Source organism: Toxorhynchites rutilus, chromosome 2 (genome assembly GCF_029784135.1).
Source record: "Toxorhynchites rutilus septentrionalis strain SRP chromosome 2, ASM2978413v1, whole genome shotgun sequence".
NCBI classification, from domain to species: Eukaryota; Metazoa; Arthropoda; class Insecta; order Diptera; family Culicidae; genus Toxorhynchites; species Toxorhynchites rutilus.
This window is the reverse complement of record NC_073745.1, coordinates 122,092,103-122,113,101: the sequence shown is the minus strand read 5'-3', so window position 1 is coordinate 122,113,101 and position 20,999 is coordinate 122,092,103. Positions and strand designations below refer to the sequence as shown.

The 20,999-nt window shown below is 40.9% G+C and overlaps 2 protein-coding genes across 9 annotated transcripts in view; both read right to left on the bottom strand.

The window, feature by feature from the left end:
• Window positions 1–7,945: 7,945 nt before the first annotated feature.
• On the bottom strand, window positions 7,946–12,407 carry LOC129765036 (uncharacterized protein K02A2.6-like). The gene is made up of 2 exons (XM_055764849.1): window positions 12,234–12,407; window positions 7,946–12,175 (listed from the first exon to the last, which is right to left on the bottom strand). The coding sequence occupies exon 2, from the start codon at window positions 12,160–12,162 to the stop codon at window positions 8,113–8,115; it is 4,050 nt and encodes a 1,349-aa protein (XP_055620824.1). The 5' UTR covers window positions 12,163–12,175; window positions 12,234–12,407; the 3' UTR covers window positions 7,946–8,112.
• A 4,724-nt stretch (window positions 12,408–17,131) lies between these two features.
• LOC129765033 (spectrin beta chain) overlaps window positions 17,132–20,999 on the bottom strand; it is an 81,815-nt gene continuing 77,947 nt past the window's right edge. For all 8 annotated transcript variants that reach the window (XM_055764841.1, XM_055764840.1, XM_055764844.1 and 5 more), the window contains one exon: window positions 17,132–19,654. In XM_055764841.1, the coding sequence (XP_055620816.1) occupies window positions 19,651–19,654 (4 nt within the window). In that variant the 3' untranslated portion in view covers window positions 17,132–19,650. The remainder of the gene's footprint in view (window positions 19,655–20,999) is intronic.

The following is a 20,999-nucleotide window of genomic DNA, read 5'->3' as shown; positions in this document are numbered from 1 at the left end:
GAAGGTGACCTTTTCGCTCTGCCGCCGGCCAGATATTTCACGGTTGACCATAAAGCCCACAGAACCGCTTCCTGAAGCTACGGTGGCCTCACCGTTGTTCCTCTGGCGGCAATCTTTCTGCATGTGTCCCTTCCGGCCGCATTTGTGGCACTTGCCTTTGAACGTTTTTGGTTTAACTTTACCTTTTTCGCCGATTAACGCCGTTGACTTCTCCACCACATCATTGTGCCGGTCACGCTGCTTCACCTCCTCTGCCAGGAGCCGCTGCTTGACGGTATCGAATTTCAAATCTTCGTCGCCTAGGTTTTCGAGCGCCGTGATTAACGGATCAAAAACTTCCGGAAGAGTCCCAAACAGCGTCACGATCAAATCCGCTTCAGCTAACTCTCCGCCTGCCTGTTTGAGCTGCCGAATCAGGTCTTCGAAAACCACCAGATGACCACGCATGGAATCGCCTTCCTTCATCCTCAACCGTCCAATCTGCTTCCGAACCAGGTTCTGCGTCACCAGAGACTTCTTAGCAAAGGAATTTTCGAGAGCTTGCCACATTTTTTTCGCAGAAGTTTTATCTCGAACGATTTTCAGGCAGTCATCGCCAAGGAAACCGATCAACAGTGACTTCGCTTTTCTGTCCGTCTCGTCAAATTTCGTCTTCACCGCGGCCTCCGCAGTGTCCGCTTGGGGATCATCTGTCAACGTCTTGACCACTCCTTGCGCGTCCAGGAACATCCGTACCCGGAAACTCCAGTTGTGAAATCTAGGACCTCCGCTGAACTGGGGTATTCCTTGCACCGAATCCTTGCTTAAAGTACCCATAACCTCTTGAGTGGTAACGATTTGTAAGATTTCAGGAAGCTTGAAATAAAGGAGACTAGTCTTGAGGGGTGAAACTAGTGAAGTGAACATTTAAACAAAATAACAAACTAGGTTGCTAGGGGTCTAAGGTTGGTAGTCGGTACAAATAAACATAGGGTTACTTAGACTGGATGACTACACTTCAACAGTATCCCATCAGGCACGCCTTGCGTTTTAAAGCATCTAGGATTTGATGCGTGGCCAAGCACTTGTAATGGTAATTTGTGGCTACCACTTGCATTGCTGCAAGGTGTAATTTTCAGTCGCTCCTTCAACGACTTGCGTCCGGGTGCAGTTTTTTCGCTAGAACTAACCAATGACTTTGTAGGCAAGGCCTTTACAACTAATGCCGTTTCATCAGCGTTATAGATATCATCAGCACTATAGTTGTTTGATGTTATAATCTCCGTCAATTTATTCTTAAACGGTTCAACCGCAGCAATATCCGCGTCAAGTTTCTCTCCCGAGACAGTTAACGTTCTGATCCCGTTTCTAGCTTTGAAGCTACGTAACCAACCAAAACTTGCTCTAAATCGTCAATCGGGCGTCGTGCACGATGCTTCGTGGAAAAGCTTGCATTTTTCGGGTTAGAAATTCTATTGTCATAGATCGTTTTTCTGGCTTACACTGGTAAAGGGGAACTGTCTAGGTGTGGTGGGATGAGCATTGGGCATTGCCAGCTCCCAAGAAAAGCCACAAAAACCCGGAAACAGCTTCTCTAAGCAAATGGACGCCGCTATAAGCGTCTTCGCCCAGTCCTGGTGGTACTCGGGACGATGGTCCTCCTGCGAGATAGTGGGGTTGGTCGCAGGCCTTGCAAGCCGCACCACTAAAACACCAAGCAACGAACGATACACAAGAAAAATTGTGAATCAGGCCATGTTGTAAAGACGTTAAGCCAAAATAAATAAAATAAAGACTATGTTCTTATCTTTGATGGTGAGGACATTATACTTTCGTCTCTTGTATTTCACTGGACGGTCATTTTGATCGGGCTTGCTTTTGGCTTCGCTGACGGTGATTTGTTCTAAAGCAATAAAACAGCTCGAATGAATGTTGGCCGGTAGTAGATCTTCTAAATGTTCATCTAAATATTCTCCTTGCATGCATCCTTCACCAATGTCTACGAAAGTTGAGTCCATTTTGCTGTTTTTTTCTGGTTCTAACTTGTTTTTCACATTCTGTTTTTCGTTTGTGCTGTGTTTGTTGATATTCGCGTTGACGGCACTGAGCTTTGTTTCACGATTTCGGAAGCGTCAAAGATAGTAAATAATTTTCAGGCGGAATGAACACGTATTCAAAATTAAAATTATGAATAAAAGTTAACTTATCCGTATCGAATTAGTATTCTATTTAAATGAAATACACTTTTTTTACAGGTGGTGAAAATATCTCATACGAAAATTGTGTTTGAAGACAATTTCATATTATATTAGGCTGTCAAAAAAGTCCTGCGGTATTTCTGCGAGGTGTCGTTGTAAGCGCGTAGTTCTAGTTGTATTCATTGTATCGAGTCATACTACAGCTTGTTGGAAAGGTATTTTTGCGCGCTACAATATAGTCCTTGACAGTGTTTTGTTTGGTTAAGTCGTTCGTGAGTTATAGTGTCGCAAATATGGAGCAAAATAAAAAGAAAATCCGACATATTTTACAGTACTACTATGACAAAGGCAAAAATGCATCTCAAGCTGCCAATAAAATTTGTGCAGTTTATGGACCCGATACAGTTTCCATTTCCACCGCACAACGATGGTTTCAACGTTTTCGTTCTGGTGTAGAGGTCGTCGAAGATGCGCCACGCTCCGGAAGGCCTGTTGTCGAAAATTGCGACAAAATCGCTGAATTAGGCGAGAAAGACCGGCATAGTAGCAGCCGTAGCATCGGCCAAGAGCTGGGGATAAGTCATCAAACCGTTATTAACCATTTGAAGAAGCTTGGATTCACAAAGAAGCTCGATGTATGGGTGCAACACACGTTGACGCAAAAAAAAACATCTTTGACCGTATCGACGCATGTGAATCGCTGCTGAATCGCAACAAAATCGACCCGTTTCTGAAACGGTGACTGGCGATGAAAAGTGGATCACTTACGACAACGTGAAGCGCAAACGGTCTGCTGTGTGTTTGGTGGGATTGTCAAGGAATAATCTATTATGAGCTGCTTCCCTATGGCCAAACGCTCAATTCGGACCTGTACTACCAACAACTGGACCGCTTGAAGGTAGCACTCATGAAGAAGAGGCCATCTTTGATAAACAGAGGCCGCATTGTCTTCCATCAGGACAACGCCAGGCCACACACTTCTTTGGTGACGCGCCAGAAGCTCCGGGAGCTCGGATGGGAGGTTATTTTGCATCCGCCGTATAGTCCGGACCTTGCACCAAGTGACTACCATCTGTTTTTGTCCATGGCGAACGAGATAGGTAGTCAGAAGTTAGCCACAAAAGAGGCCTGTGAAAATTGACTATCCGAGTTTTTTGCCAATAAGGAAGCGAGCTTCTATAACAGGGGTATTATGAAGTTGGCATCTCGTTGGGAACAAGTCCTGCAAACAAAACGGCGCATATTTGACTTAAAACAGATGATTGTAACTAATTTTATGAACAAATGAAAATTCAAAAAAAATACCGCAGGACTTTTTTGACAGCCTAATATATAATGAAAGGTTTCAGTCAAAATATCAGAAATGTATAGACAAACGGTTAAATAAGAGTCAAAAATACGTGTTTCGAGTAATTAAATAACATGATGTAGAAATTTTCATTCAAATTTTAACATTTTAAAACTGCATTCGTGCCTTCTAATCTAATAGAGATTACACTATCGAGTTGTGTCCCAAATTGAAAGTCGCCACCAGACGCCGACACTAACCACTGTCAGTGCGGATTCATCTGTGTCCAATTAGATGTAAACATGTCCAATTAGACGTGTCGCATTACAGGTATGTCCAATTAAAAAAATGTCGCATTAAATGTAAATTACTGTATCTAGTTCAGAACCCGAATTGAAAGTCGCCCCCAGACGTCGACACTGACCACTGTCAGCTCGAATGTCCAATTACAGGTCACAATCTCCTCTAATGCGACACTGAGTGGAGCTTCGACATGTCACATTAAATGTAAATTACTGTACAACTGTAGCCATGTACAGCGGTATGTCGTATTCAGGTTTTCAATTCAATTTTAAACACGACTACTCGATCCAACAATAATCCAGAGACTGACTCTAATTTCCATGAGCTCATTATTAGAGGGATATTAGCATCTTGCTTTTTGCTTCATTCTCAGCTCTCCATATTCTGTACATAAGGGAATGAGATCGGTTTTTATTTCCGATTTCCTCTCTCTGCAATGTTCTCATGTTAAGAAGCATTATGCAAGTTCCTTTCTCTCATTGCTATCCATAGAGTTCTATATCCATGATTCCTTAAACTCAGGTTCGTCAAGTATCTTATCAAAGCTACAGAACAGACGAATCACTAATTATTTATACTCCTAGAAATTTCTGAACCGATAAACTTAGCTAGTATTTTTTATTCATATCGCATTTCCCACACGGTAAAACAGGGGTGGCATTGCGCATTTCGGAACGAGTAAAGTGCGATTCACATACAACATCCACGTCACGTTCACGTCCCGTCACGTTCCGTTACGTCAGTTATTCTACCATGCAATTCTTATGAAAACATTAACATACACCGGCAACGTAATGACCCGTCAGCATACGTTCAACGAAAACAACCAGCAGGATTTGTAGAAAAGAATAATTGACGGAGACGGACGGCTCGTTGGGCTTTTGTCTGGACTTTGTGTCTCGGTTTTTGTTCTGATTTTGGCAGCAGTTTCATATTTCTCAGTCAAAATCAATTCACGACTAGCTGAGAAAAACAGTCTATATATTATTATTGTTAACGAAAGGGTCGGAGCTACAGGTTTTAGGCATTTAAATAATATAGTTCAATGATTTTCATTGATTTTTTCTCAATTTAGATCTGATTCTAGGCATGCTGATTTGAAAGAGGGAATTGCAATTTGAAATTGTTGTAGATGACGACACCATGAATAGCATTGAATAAATCATTCGTTTGACATTTGACGTGACGGTGCTGGTGCAAGCATTGACTGCATGTGTGAATTGGTGGAGACGTTGACGGAACGTAGACGTTCTTTTCCGTAACGTTCTATGTGAATCACACATAACTCGTTTCGAGAAAATTCGAACTCAAATCGAATTGATTTTAATATTATGTATCTTTTTCAAGTTAATATTTTCAGTGTACTAGATTTAGAGCAAGATTTGTCTCGTAGAGAAATGTAAATTTTTTGGGTTCGTAGATAAAAAATAAAAAGCTAAGTCAAAGTAGTCGAAACGAACAAAAATCACTCGTTTCGAAATGCGCAATGTCAACCCAGGTCGGTACAGGTACAGCGATTGTACTGAGTTTATTGAATGGTTCTAACCAAGATGGTGGAGTTAACAGGTGGCTCGTAATTTACACTATTTAGAAAAGACGTATGAGGAATGGCAAGACGAAAAGTTTGGATTTGTTTATGTTATTACTTACGTTGGTATGGTTACATTTGATTTCGTCGAAGGTATTTGAAGCAGTATAATAAATAAACAGTTGTCGTTGAAAATAGTAACCTAGTAACCTTTATGCATATGCTTCCGCCAGCTGGCTCGGCTAATGTGATTCAGGGAGTGCTTTGATCGTGGTACCGCCACTGGCGCATAATTTGCAGCTTTGTTTTTTGTGCTGGTTCATAACGACAATCAACCGTGCCGGCGAAACTGTAGTCAATGTTTAGTGTTGTTTGGATACCATCTATGTAAATAAGTTCAAACTTACGGGATACGTCCGAACGGCAATTCTGACATTACGTTTTACCTTACACTTCACTTTCCTTGGTTCTAACGCTGTACATGGTGACAGACATACAATTTTCGATGTACAACACTAGTACAGTCATCTGTCATAAGTATTAAAAACAGTCGCATTTCAAACGGCCGTAAAAATAGTCGCGTTTGTCGATGACAGATAAATGTGTCAAGGATGACAAATCTTTGCTTATTATTTTGTGAATATTCGTCTCAAGATATTTTTTGTAAGATGATTTTGATTTTAATGACTTTTTGTCTGTTTGTCTGTTCACGTTTCGAGAACACCTAAATGGTCTGATATGAACCAAGGCGCCTAGAAGTATATCCCAAGACGGGTCTATGGTACTAGGTGGGGCCGTTTCGTCACTAAGTTGGTTAGGGGAGCGGTATATGAAAACAGTACGGAGGAAAGCAGTAGGGGAATTATTTGCTTGAAGCGTGAAAGAGACAGACTGATCACGAGCGAGCTTGGGCACAGGCGTATTGTGTTTTATTTACAAACAAAACACAGTAGACTTCAAAGATGGCTGAAGAGTTGTTTTAGAATGTTGGCCCACCTTAGGATATACTTCTAGGCGCCTTGATCTGAACCTTGGGTCAGTAATAATAATCGCGTAATTGACGAATTTACGTTGGATTTACAACCAGATGGCGCAGTGAGTAAAATGAGGATGTTTTGTTTTTTGGTATGAAATTCGTTCAAATTTTCTAGAAAAATCAGAATTTATCTTCAAATTTCCCGGTTTCATGTATTCTTTCCACGCTGAAAAGGATAGAAAATTATCATTTTACAATGTACATTACGAGGAATGGCTTGTTATAAGTATTGTAACTTTAATTTTTTTCAACTAAGTAAACGATGAATAGGGCGTTTTGCGCTAAAAATACTGCAAATTCTTCTCGTATCGGCCCCTACATAATCAATGATATCAGCCAGTTTGATGTGATATCGATTTCATCGCAGTTATCCATAGTATCAATAACCGGTATGCATCATCAAACATAAAATTTTCGAAGATTATCTATGACTTTGGTCAAATCGCGTGTTGAAACCATCGTAAATATACAAAACTCCAACTTTCTTACCATATACTGACGACATTCAATGGCTGAAATGAATCTAAATTGAAATAAAATGAATAATCACCACCGAATCTTGCTTTTCAGTGCGTAAAATAAATATACACCCTCACTTTTGTGGTTCTAAACTCTAATGTAGATGTCGCATGAGCTGATTCAGCTTTGCGTAAATTCGTCAATTTGCGTAAATTCGTCAATTGGCGATTTTTCATATTATTTCAATTTAGATTCATTTCAACCATTAAATGTCGTCAGTATATGGTAAAAAGGTTAGGGCTTTGTATATTTACGATGGCTTCAACACGCGATTGGACTAAAGTCATTGATAATCTTCGAAAATTTTAAGTTTGATGATGCATACAGGTTATTAATACTGTGGGTAATGGGGATGAAATCGATATCATATTAAGTTGAATGATATCATTGATAATGTGAGGGCCGATTCGAGAAGGATTTGTAGTATTTTTAGCACAACAAATGCTACTCATCATTTACCTAGTTGAAAAAAATTAAAGTTATAATGATTATACCAAGCCATTTTTCAAAATATATATACCACATTGTAAAATGGTGATTTTATAACCTATTTAGAGTAAAACGAATATGTGAAACCGGGAATTTTGAAGATAAATTCTGATTTTTCTAGAAAATTTGAACGAGTTTCATACCAAAAAAACAAAACTTCCTCATTTTACTCGCTGCGCCATCTGGTTGTAAATCCAACGTAAATTCGTCAATTGTTTTTGGTGATTTTGATAAGAGCTTTACTCTATCACCTCCCCGCTCAAAATTTTTCTCCCGAAGCGACATCTGCTTGTCAGCAACGGTACTAAGAATTGCGTGAAACATAAACTTTCACCTCATAACATCATCTACTATACTGGTTGCATATCTGTTGGCGTTCTTGTTCCCGCATTAAGCTTCGTGATGGAATCTATCTGCGTTCAGTGCTCTGAGCCGGTAAAAACATTGAAATTCATGAAATGTCAAGGTTTTTGCGAAAAAGTTGCTCATTTGGACTGCGTTAAATTTTCTCGAGCGAACATGGATTTCATTAACAATCAACCCAATTTGTTTTGGTTTTGTAACTGTGATACTTCGAATAAATAACGCCGTTTTATTATTTAATTAAATGTATTTTTATTCAACACTCCAGAACAACATCCGATCTCTAATGAAATTCCAACTAATAATGACATCTCGGTACAGGCCCGCATCTAGGAACACTGAAGATAGTAGCATATGAATGTCAGGCCCACACTAAGGTACCACATCTCCCCTTTTATATAAATGTATATTACGGTACGTAATCTGCAAATCTAGAAGGCTTCTTCGTAGCACGTTGCTGTCGTTTTTTAGGAAGTGAATTAGACTCATCATTTTGATTCAACCCGATGTTAAACCCATTGAATTCACCATCTGAATTGGAAGATTCTGGCAAAAACTCGGGTGATGGATTATTGTGATTCTCGTTGACTTCCTCAGATGTTGGATTCGTTTCCGTTAATCCTTCCGCATTCTCAGACACCTTTTTCAGATGAGATATATTGCGATCGTACGACTTGCCAGTTGCTGGATCTTCAATGGTAACACGCGGTCCAGAGCGATGCATCACAACGTACTCCTTTGGATTGAACGTCGTTGATAACTTATTACCAGGCAAAAGGTTCTGCATAAGCACAGTATCGCCTGTTGCGAGTGAATATTTTCTAGCATGGCGCCGCATGTCTTCTGATTGTTTTCCTATATCCTTCAAAACCAGATCCCTGTCACGAGCTTCACTGCTGATGGGCATTGTCTCGATGTCATCCAGTGTGGGTATTTTGGATCTAATGGTTCTACCATATAGCAGTTCCGTCGGAGTTTTTCCCGTGATCGAATGCGGCGTGGTGTAATACATCAGCAAATATTCACGGAGATCCCGCCGCCAATCCCTGCTTAGAGCATGGCTGATCTGAAGGCGTTTCAATAGGGAGCGATTTTGACGCTCAACCAATCCATTTTCTTGTGGCCAATATGGAGTTGAGTGTCTGAGGGTAATTCCTTTAATTTTGGTGTACTCATCTAATTCAGTTCCAACAAATTGCTTCGCGTTATCTAAAGTGATTGTTTGTGGATAACCGAGTCGACTAAATATTCGGTCAAGTCTTTCGACGGTTTCTTTCGCAGTTATTTTGGCCATCGTCTCCACCTCCTTGTAACGGCTGTAGTAATCGATAATCACAAGTAAATAGGTTCCACAAGGTAATGGGCCGAGAAAATCTACGGCTACCTCAATCCATGGCTTTGAAGGCATCTCACGACGGCTCATTGGTTCTGGTTTATTAGGCAAACTCACCAGTCTGCATCCGTCACATGCTTTAACCTGTTTCTCTGCATCCCGGTCCATTCCAGGCCACCAAACACGGTCACGCAGGCGTCGTTTCATCACTGATTCACCTGGGTGGCCCTCATGAGCCAAATCTAGCATGCGTTGTCTTAAACAATCTGGTACAACTAATTTATTTCCTCTGACTACTAGATCTCCGATGAATCCTAATTCGTTCTTGAAAGGAGTGAAAGGCTTAACTAGCTGTATATCCCAGTTTCCGGTATGTAGGCATTGCTTAACGGCTCCCAAAGTAGCGTCAGCGCTAGACCTCTCCTCAAGCAACTGAACATCGATCGCCGCTGATTCCAGAACTGCTAGCACCATAAACTTGCTTTCAGCGTCAAACTCTTTTGGCGGTTGTTCCTCAACCAATCTTGAAAATGGATCCGCCACATTATTGATGCCTTTACGATATTTAACTACAAATGAAAACGACTGGAGCCTAAGCACCCATCGTTCAATCCGCGAGCATGGCCTGGACGTCGGTTTGAAAATTGCTTCTAATGGTTTGTGATCGGTTTCCAATTCAAACTTTCGCCCCAAAAGATATACGGAAAAACGCTCCACGGCCCAGACCAGCGCGAGAGCTTCTTTTTCGGTCTGACAATAACGTTTCTCTGTCGATGTGAGACTTTTACTGGCGTAGGCAATTGGTCGTGGATCATCATCGGTGGGTCCTTTGAACTGTAAAAGAACAGCTCCGAGCGCCACCGGTGAAGCATCAGCGATAACCCTGGTCCGCAAAGTGTTGTCGAAGAATCGCAAGTGTTGCACATTGCCTATCAGCTCCTTAAGCTTTTCGAAAGATGTTTGTTGTTTTTCACCCCAAATAAATTTGACTCCAGAATGAGTCAGTTCACGGAGTGGAGCAGTTATTGTCGCCAAATTCGGTAGGAACCGACCAATGTATGTCACCAACCCCAGGAAACTCCGAACTTCTTCCGAGGTGCTGGGAGCACGAAATTTTTGAAGACATTCAACCTTACTGTTCGAAGGGCAGATTCCGTCAGGAGATATAACATGTCCTAAGAATTCTAATTCCGAAACTTTGAACACGCATTTACCCTGATTTAACAGCATTCCATATTTGTTCAGCGTTGACAACACTGCGTCGAGTACTCTATCGTGTTCCTGTTCTGTGCTAGCAAATATCAGAATGTCGTCTATAAAATTAACCACATTTTTGCTAAAAGGACTCAGAATTTGTTCAAGGATTCTTTGAAATAGCTCTGGTGCACAAGCTATACCGTACATCAGACGCTTATATCGAAAAAGTCCCATGTGGGTTATAAAAGTTGTTATGTAACGACTTCCGTTTTCAAGCTCCACTTGATGAAACGCTTCTTTCACATCAAGCCGGCTAAACCACTTTGCAGATGTGAATCTTGGTAGGAAATCTTCGATTGTTGGCATTATGTGTCGTTCCCGCACAATGGCCATATTTGCTCTGCGCATGTCAACGCATAATCGAAGATCCCCGTTATCTTTAACCACTGTTACCAATGGAGATACCCACGGACTGCTACCTTCAACGCGCTCTATGATATCACTAGCCAACAGCGAATTCAATTTATCTTCAATTTTCGTCATGAGGGCGATGGGAGGCCGCCTTGGTGGTTGGCATACTGGTTGTACAAATTCATCGATCGGTACTTTAACCTGGATACCCTTAATTTTGGGAAATGGCTGAACTCCCGTGGTTTTTATTGCGTTAACTCCATGAGTACTCGGTAAACCGATAAAAAGGACGCCTAAGTCAGTGGCAGTGACTCGGCCTAATAAGCACTGTTGACCACCTTTGGCTACATAAAATGTAGCTATGGTTTCATGGATCTTGCCAATGTCATTTATGGATACAGTTGCGTCGAATTTTCCCAAAAGTGTCAACGGCTTCGCATTTTCACCATATGGTAGAAATACCTCGTCACAGTTCTTTGTTTGGTTCCATATCTTTGCCCCATTCGCTTTGATGTAGTTCCAAGATTGTTCATCCACTATGTTTTTCTTGCACCCAGAGTCCACGAGCACCTGCAGTACTACTCCACCCAGCTTGATTCTAATTAGCTCGCCTCCATCGCTGATACTAAACAGAAAGTTTTTACTTTCATTGTCATCTGATGTTCCTATCTCGTTCACTTGGTGTGACTTGAATCGTTTACCTTGCCATTTTGACTCTTGCTTTGGAAACTGTTTATGCTTCAGTGCAGGTAGAGATCGGCATTGCGCGGCAAAATGTCCGATTCGCTTACATTTTATACATTCCTTCAATCTTGCCGGGCAAGCAGAGTCATTTGCGAAGTGGCCGCTTCGACCGCATCGTGTGCATCCTTTATTCGTCATGTGTTTAACCTTATTCACGTTGGATAACGGTATGCAATCGGTATCACTAGAAAAACTTGTTCCTGGAAGACTAAACGATTTCGCTTGCTGTTTCACTGATTCATACGAGCTGACAATTTTGGTAACGTCGTCCAGTTTCAAAACATCTTTTTGCAGCAGCTGTTCCTTGAGATCGCTCGGAGCGTATAGAATCACCTTGTCAACCACGCTGATAGCCCGACTCTCTTCAGCATTACTACCAAAGTTACACTTCGCAGCTTGGTCTTGACATCGAAGCATAAACTTCCCTAGTGTTTCCTCTGTTTCTGGTTTCAGTGTCCAAAACATGTTTCGTTCAAAAGTTTCATGCTGTTTCGGCGAAAAATACTCGTCTAGCTTGTTTATTGCCACTGCGAATGGATCGATTGATTTCTCGGGGTCTTCCTGTACATCTGCTCCAGGAATAGAAGTAAAGATTTCTTGCAATTCTGGTCCAGCTTTGGCCAAAAAGATGTTCTTAATCCGTGTGCGATCAGTTTCTCCTGTCGCCGCGATTATGTAGTCAATATTTCTTTTATACTTGACCCATTCGTTCCGGACTAAATTTTGGGGAAACGATTTCAACTTAAATTGGGGAATATCCCACTTCTCCATCATCAACAGTTTTGTCCTAAAATAAATATAGTCCATGAAATTATACATTCAGATTCTGAGTGTATTTTACATACCAGCACAGTTAAACTTGCTTAAATTTTCCCTTTGGAAGTTACAGATGACCTTTGTCTTTCTTTATAGACTTTCCGTCTATACATGCTCTAAAGTGACGTGTCCGCCTCTGCGGTTTTGTTTTTTTTTTTTTTGTTCGCCTCTGCGGTTTTGTTTTTTTTTTTTGTTCGCCTCTGCGGTTTTGTTTTTTTTTTTTTTTTTTGTTCGCCTCTGCGGTTTTGTTTTTTTTTTTTTGTCCGCCTCTGCGGTTTCTGTTTTTTTTCGTCCGCCTCTGCGGTTTTATTTTTTTTTTTGTCCGCCTCTGCGGTTTCCTCAACCTGCCTTTGCAGATTTCAGCATCCGCCTTTGCGGTTTATTTGTCCGCTTCTGCGGTTTTCTCAATCTGCCTTTGCAGACTTCACCGTCTGCCTCTGCGGGATTTCCTCGCTATTCAAACTATCGCGATGGTAACGATGCGTCAATAGCAAATTTTCTCTTTTTTTTTTTTTATGCTGCTACACAAAGGAAAAAAAAAAAAATCTTTTGTCACATAACCTTACTCATTTCCTTCTTTCTGAGTTATTGTAGAACCCGAAGAAAGTCATAATAGTACGAATATTTATTACCTGTTGTTACTCCTCGTCGCCACTGTGATACTTCGAATAAATAACGCCGTTTTATTATTTAATTAAATGTATTTTTATTCAACACTCCAGAACAACATCCGATCTCTAATGAAATTCCAACTAATAATGACATCTCGGTACAGGCCCGCATCTAGGAACACTGAAGATAGTAGCATATGAATGTCAGGCCCACACTAAGGTACCACAGTAACAATTGCACCACAATCATGAAATCAAAACATGTTCGTGATGCGTTCGCCACTTTGAATGATGCATTTCTCAAATTGAGCGAAACACATCGTACTGCTCTAGAAGGAATCCAATCAGAGTTGGTGAAGAACCGAGAGCAAGTGGAACTATTAACAACAAAAGTTTCCACTGCTCCTACAACTCCCAAGCCGTGGCCGAGCCTGAAAAGACCAGCTATGAACAGATCCGTTGGTACTGCGGAGCTTGAATCTCCACAGCTGCCCAAAATGTCGTGCTGTAGGAGAAAAACAACAACAACCATCCCTGTTGTCCCTCCAGAGCCCGAAAACTGCTGGGTTTACATATCCCGAATAGATCCGAAAACCACTGAAGACGACATACTCTCGCTAGTTACCGAATGTATTCCATGTAACGAGCCCATCATTGTTAGAAAGCTGGTGAAAAAAGACGCTGATCTGAATTCTATGCGTTTCATCTCGTTTAAAATTGGTATCGACGAAAAATATCGGGAAGTGGCTCTATGCGCTGACACGTGGCCTGATGGAGTGTACATTCGCGAGTTTGTTGACCATCAAGATCTGAGCATTTCGGGGTTCTTCAAAACGCCCCGTCTGAGGTAGCAACCCTCGGGTAGACTCCTGCAGTTCAAGTCATTCCGGTCCTGTGGTCGGATGCTGGGGGAGAGTCTCCCAATCTGACAATTCAGGCAAGTATGCGTATTGTCATCACTCGTACCTGCCTCACTCCGTTCGAACTTTCAGTCAACTAACATTGACCGATCAGCTTGATGATGAGCTTCGACCACTGGGACGCATGAATAACAGCATCATGGAATTAGGGGCTTCCCGTCCAACTCAGTTGAGCCCTGCAGCCTGTGTCAGAATAGCCGTCCCGGTCCTGTTGTTGAGTCTGGGGAAGGGGTCTTCCAACGTGCCATCCTAGGCGAGTATACTTCAATTGGGAACCATTCACGACCTGATCTGCTTTTGGTTTCTAGCGGGGGTGACAACATGACTACAAATGGTATATGGCTGTACGTACGCGGTCTGAGGACGTACGCGGTCTGAGGACGAAAATTGACGATCTCTTTGTTGCAGTAAGCGATTGTAATTACGACGTCATCATGTTGACCGAAACTGGACTTGACGACAGTATCAACTCCCTGCAGCTATTTGGTGCTGAGTTCAACGTTTTTCGCTGCGACCGTAGCCCTTCTAACAGTTCTAAGCGCAGATTCGGAGGAGTTCTCATCGCAGTAGCTCGTCGTTTCACTGCTGTAGCGGTTCAAACGAGAAATGGAGGTTGCTTAGAACAGATTTGTGTCTCTACTACCATACGTGGGAAAAGAATGTCACTTTGCGTAATATACATTCCTTCCGACCGCAGTCGTGACGTGGGGGCTTATGATTCCCATTTAGCTTGTGTGCGCGAGTTGTGTGACCGTGCGTCTTCTGATGACACAATCCTAATATGTGGTGACTACAATCATATTGCGTGGGAACTGCATGCCGATTCTGTTGTTGACCTGAACCCCTCGTTGACTACTGCTGCGAGTGCTGCTCTATTAGATGGAGTCACCTTTCTCGATCTCCAGCAACGCAACTTCATTCACAATGTTTGTGGCCGCACATTGGATCTGGTTTTCTGCGCACCCGACATTAACATAGCTATTAGCGAATCCGTATCGCCACTGTTACCGGTGGATCTGCACCATCCACCATTAGAACTGTCGTTATCAGCCACAGGTGGAGTAGTGTCGGCTGCTGAGGATCGTAACGAAGCCGAAAAACCGTTGAATTACTCTAAAATTGATTTCGCTGCATTCAATGAGTTTCTGTGTAGCTACGATTGGAGTGTCCTTGGTCAGGACGTTAACAACATGGCGACGCGCTTTTGCGAAATTGTCTGTAGCTGGCTAGTAACAAATACTCCACGAAAAAAACCTCAGATGTCTCCAACATGGAGTACTCCACTCCTACGCGTTCTAAGGCGCGACAAAAATTCCTGCCAACGCAGGTTGCGTCGTCGACGAACTTTTGAAACAAAACACAACTTTCAACTCGCTAGCAATGCATACCGCAGCCTTAACGCAACTCTCTACAAATCATACGTACTTCGTGTCCAGACGAACTTGCGCAGGAATCCAAGAAGTTTCTGGAAGTTTGTAAACTCCAAGCGGAAAACTGCAGATATCCCGTCTAAGGTGTTCTTGGGAGATCGAGAGTTGTCCTCTGTTCCTGAAACGTGTGATTTGTTCTCAAAACACTTTGCTTCAGTGTTTGTAGCCGATGCAGCCACCCCATCCGAAGCCGAATGTGCTGCAGCTAATGTTCCGGAGGCTTTAATAGACTTGCGGTCATTCACTGTTACTCCACAGATGATTGAGAGAAGCGTAAAAAAGTTGAAACGGTCAACAGTTCCTGGCCCAGATGGCATTCCAGCAATAGTTTTCTGTCGCTGTGCATCAGCTTTGGCTTTGCCACTCTCCCGTATCTACACAGCTTCGCTGGATCGAGGAATCTTCCCAGATGTGTGGAAGCACTCCTATATGTTTCCCGTCTTCAAAAAAGGAGATAAGTGCAACGTGATCAACTATCGCGGGATAACCAGCCTTTCTGCCGCATCTAAGCTATTTGAGATGATCGTGAACGATGTTGTCTTCTTCGAAGTGAAGAGCTATATCTCACCAATACAACATGGTTTTATGCCAGGACGCTCGGTTAGCACAAATCTTTTAGAGTTCTCATCGTTTTGTGTCAACCGCCTTGAAGAACGAGCTCAAGTTGAGGCTATTTATACCGACATAAAAGCCGCTTTCGACCGAATTGACCACCGCATCCTGTTGAGTAAACTATCTCGTCTTGGTGCTTCTGAAGGATTCATCTACTGGCTGAGGTCATACCTTTCTGGAAGGACGCTCCGTGTTAAGCTCCAGTCTCACACTTCATATCCGTTTGCTGTTTGTTCGGGAGTTCCACAAGGCAGCAAGCTAGGGCCACTGCTGTTTGCGATATTTTACAACGACTTGTCGCTTATTCTCGCATCCAGCGGTGTATCGATCTACGCAGACGATTTGAAGATCTATCTGGCTATCAAAACTCTCGAGGATTGCCTTCGGTTGCAGAGCTTGCTTGACCAGTTCGTATGCTGGTGCCGGCTGAACAAACTTACCATCAGCATTACTAAGTGTGTGATCATGAGTTTTTATCGAAAAAGACAGCCAATTATATTTGAGTACATGATTGATGATATCATCTTGGAGAGAGTAAGTCAGGTCAACGACTTGGGTGTAGCGCTCGACTCTAAACTCACCTTCGACGCACACCGCTCTGCGCTGATCACTAAAGCTAATCGTCAGCTTGGGTTCATTTCAAGAATATCTAGGGACTTCACCGATCCTTACTGCCTGAAGTCACTCTACTGTTCTCTTGTAAGGCCAATTCTTGAAACCGCATCGGTAGTTTGGAACCCTTACAAACACATGTGGAGCTTCAGAATTGAACGAATTCAGAAACGCTTCATCCGTAGAGCGCTCAGTCATCCACCTTGGCGTGATCCACGGAGTCTGCCGCCATATATAGCTAGATGTCGATTACTGAATCTGGATACGCTTGAACGTCGTAGGCGTATTCAACAAGCCACTTTCGTTGCCAAACTAATTTGTGGTGAATTAGATGCACCTAACTAGCTAGAGATAGAGCCGAATCCTACGATCCTCGTATTTGCTGCAACTGTTCCCGCATCGTTCAACGTTTGGTCAGCATGAACCGATAACGGGAATGATAAGGACATTTTCATTAGTAGAACTTTTTTTTTGATTTCGGAGAACCATCACAACGCTTCAGAAACAGGATCGAGAATTCTAATGTGCTTAATGTCATGTATTAATGTGTTTTTAACTAGTTATAAGTATTTTATTTCATTAAGACGATGTTGTCAGATGAATTTAAATTCAAACAAATAAACAAATAAACAATGCTACATTGAAAGAATGCGAATGACTTCTGTTTAGGAAAATGTCATCAAAGACTAAAAACGTGTATACAACTTGCCAGAATCTAGAGCCTGGGAAATAAAACATCTCGTTATATATTCATATCTCAGATTTATTTTGAAATTTCAAGGTAGCGTTTTTTGTTTTATTATTTTTAAATAACAATTAAATATTGATTTTTTTGCCTTTAATATCAATTGATTTTTTCCTCTGTTCTCGGGAATAGCTTTCTTTACACTTTTATTTGTTCTTAACGGTATATAAAACAAAGTTTTATTATGGATGTAAATATATATTTTTTTTCCGTACAATTACTTCATTTTCTGCCGAAGGAAATTGCAAATAGTGAAAATTGGATGTACTATAAGCATCGGTTTCCACCAAAAAGGCGTTTGAATAACTAGAATACTAGCCACGTTGCTTTTTAACCAACCCATCAAACAGAAGGCGGTTTGAATAAGTTTTTTTTTGTTAACGCTGGCCGATATTAGTTAAGCCTTTGTACCTGGCTGTTTCCCCACCGGAAAAAAATATCATCAACTGAACTGTCCGTGGTTGTTTTCGCTATGATAATGGCAACGGAAATGCTCTAGCTCATCCTATTTTCCATTCCAAGTGCACTTTCATTATTTTACGATGCTTTGCTCTGCTCTGTGTTCCATTACTAGTAGCTTAAGAGTTTATCCTGATAATCATCATTTACATTAATGTGTATGTCGTGTGTGTATGCGTTCATAATTTTCTTTTGCGCAGAAGTAAAACAAAAATTAATAATAGTTGTAATATATATTTATTTTTGTTGTTTACTCACAAGCTGGCAGTTCAAAAAATATACTTGATTGATATTATATACTTCATATAAAACAAGGTTGCTTCTAGACAGCTTTCTGATATATCAAATCTTCAATTGTTTTCTTTATCTGCTCGATTTTTATTTTAAAAATAATAAAATAAATATTACCGTGAGGTTTAAAATAAACAAAAAAAAAGATTATTTTCATTTTTAGAAATAACAATTGTGATTTTCTTTTGTCGAAACAATGAATTGTTTCTGTTTATATAATATTGCAATTACATTTTCATAGCGTTGTTCTGAATCTTGACATATATACGGCCGATATTTGAACATCAACATGATTCCATGATACCGCGCTCTACAATATCGTCCAGCTGCTGCTCTCTATTTCAAATTGCGACCTTTTTAATCTGTTCGCTAGAAGACGAATAGCTATCATCTATTTTCTTTATTCATAGCCTTAGAACCTAGAAAAAAATAAAAGTTGAAAGCCGATAGGAGTTTCGTAGCTTTTAATTACTTTCGCTTAGATTAAAAATAAAATAAAATAGGATGGTATTAATTTAGTCCTCTGCAAACCCAATTAAACCCCTCAGAGGTGGTCGATTCTGTTCTAATTATGATGGGTTCCCACACTAATCGCCTCGAAGCATCAGTAAATTTCAATCTTTGTGCTGTATTACAACTATTCTGGAAAGCGCACACTAACTTTTACGATGAAGTCGGGCAAGCATCATGAAAGTAAAGGGAAATCATTTAAAAAAGAGTGTGATGCGACATCGTACACAACTGGCTCCATCAAGCCGTCGAGAATTGGTCCAACTTCAGCATAAACCAGTAACTGGGTACAGGATCTTCGCCTTTCACACATCTGTTCATCTATAATCTATGGAGGCGGCGGCCTGCTATTTGATCTGATTTTTTTATTTTCTTAAACTTTGTGTCTCGAAAATAAAGAAATTAAACATTTTGTGTCGCAATTTCATCAGCTTTGTAAGCCTGTCACAGGAGACGACATTGACCATTGTGTTTCGATTCGCATTTCTACTAGCGGCAACCGCACATTTACTCTTACAATTTCTTTTCTCGCGAAACGAAATCGAAGACTGGTTAGTTTGAAGAGTTTTCGCCGGTTGTCTCTCTCGTGTTACAGATAAAATAAATAAATACTTTATTATAGTTACGGTTTTTCTATACACTTATTATTAAAATTATTTTTTTTTTCGTCAGGTTCTTACAATAGTAAAAGTTTTTATTTCGTTCCGAATCAGCTTTCTAGCGGAGCGTTACTTTTTTGTGTGTGTGTAATCTTACTTTGACATCTTTTGTATTATAAGTGATTTTTTTTTACTATTTTTGTTCTCTCTTTTCGATCTCATTGCTGCAAAACTGTTTTCAATGTGACAAATCCCTATCACGAAATGGATGACATTCAATGAAAAATCTCGAAAACGATTCACATTGTCCTACACATTTGAATTTGTCATCCTCATCTGTCTATGTTCATCACGTGCAATTGCTATTTGCCCCGCATCAAGCTGAGAGACGACTTCTTCGTACCGATTTGTTGTGGATTGCGATAAACATTAGTAAACGCTTATATAAACCATAGTATATGGTATGCTTTTTTCCATTTTGCAGCAGCAATTGCATTTTTCTCTAGTTGTAAAGAGTACGTACATAAAAATTACTAACTAATTAAAACAGAAGAAGGTTGTCCAATTGGGTTTAGTACAGATTCTTGTTGATTTTTCTCATTCTTATTTGCTTGGGATGTGTCTCGATATCGGATCATGTATGTTTTTGTAAAGATTTTAACTGTAAATGAAATTGAAAGAAATGAAAAGAGAAAAATAGATAAAACATATAGATTAGACAATTTAGCCATTTCATTATACTGAACTAGTAATACTTTTGAGGTGTTGTTTTTTTACGCGTTGTTTGCTCAACACAAATGTACTATTATTGTTTTGGGGTGAGAAAGGACAAATAGATACTTTTCGAACTGTTATTCACACTTGCTGGCAACATGTAATGAATACAATACAGTACAGAAAGAGTTCGCCTCATGACCCAGCATAAAACCATTTCGAAAAAAATCCAGTTACGCAGGGATTTTTTTTCAAATTATCAATGATTGTTAAGCAACAATCACTCGCCGATTTTCATAGTTATATCTCAGGAAAATCGGACTATCAGCTCCAAGCACATGAAAACTCAAGACACGGTATGGCAAGTCTCGCAAGATTCTTGTGAGTACTCGAAACGCTCACATCCTTCAAACAGGTAGAACCGAACGTGAAAGCGATCGCTACTCAGAACACGATATCAAAACTGCCTTCGATAATCTAAACAATCAGGACGACCAAGAGAAGAAGTTCAGACCGGTAGCTGGAAGGTTCAGAACGCATCCACGAACCAATAGAAATGGCTATAGGGAACACTTTTTCCTAACATAACCTGGAGAACACCACATGAAATGGAAACACAGATCGTCTTTTTATGAGATGGTCGGCACTTCTCAGACATCATCGACGTCAGCGTCTCGTGTTTCGCGTCTCATCAGTTGCGGACCGCTCACGAGATTTCTCGTGTTTCGCGTTCCGTCTGTTACGGATGCATCACGAAATAACCCATGTTTACTACACTTGATAGTTAAATACTTGATCTGCCAAGAATCTAACTCGTCTTATAACACCCTTTCGATATTGGTACACAGCACCGTATTTTATTCAACGTAGCCTTAATTAGTCTGACCAGCTTTACGGGGAAGCCGTTTTTCCCATGATTCTGCATTGGTCTTTTAGTGTTATTAAACCATATGCGGCTTTGAAGTCGATGGATAAATGGTGCGTAAGGACTCTGTTCTCACGTTCTCGTACCATTCAGGATCATGATTACACGTTAGTTCCCTCGATCCAGCTTGTCACTATTTTCATATATGAGGCAGATTACTCCATCCTTCCACTCCTCCGGTAGCTGTTCTTCTGTGTCCCAGATCCTGACTATCAACAGATGTAGTCTTCATCAACGTCGTCTTGATCTCCTGTCTGTGTGCTGTTCAGATTTTCATCGTGGTACTGCCTTCCCCTTTCGATCACCTCGTGTTCGTTCGGCAAGATCACCGATTGTTTTTGTTTCTTGAAGAATTTTCGCGATAGAT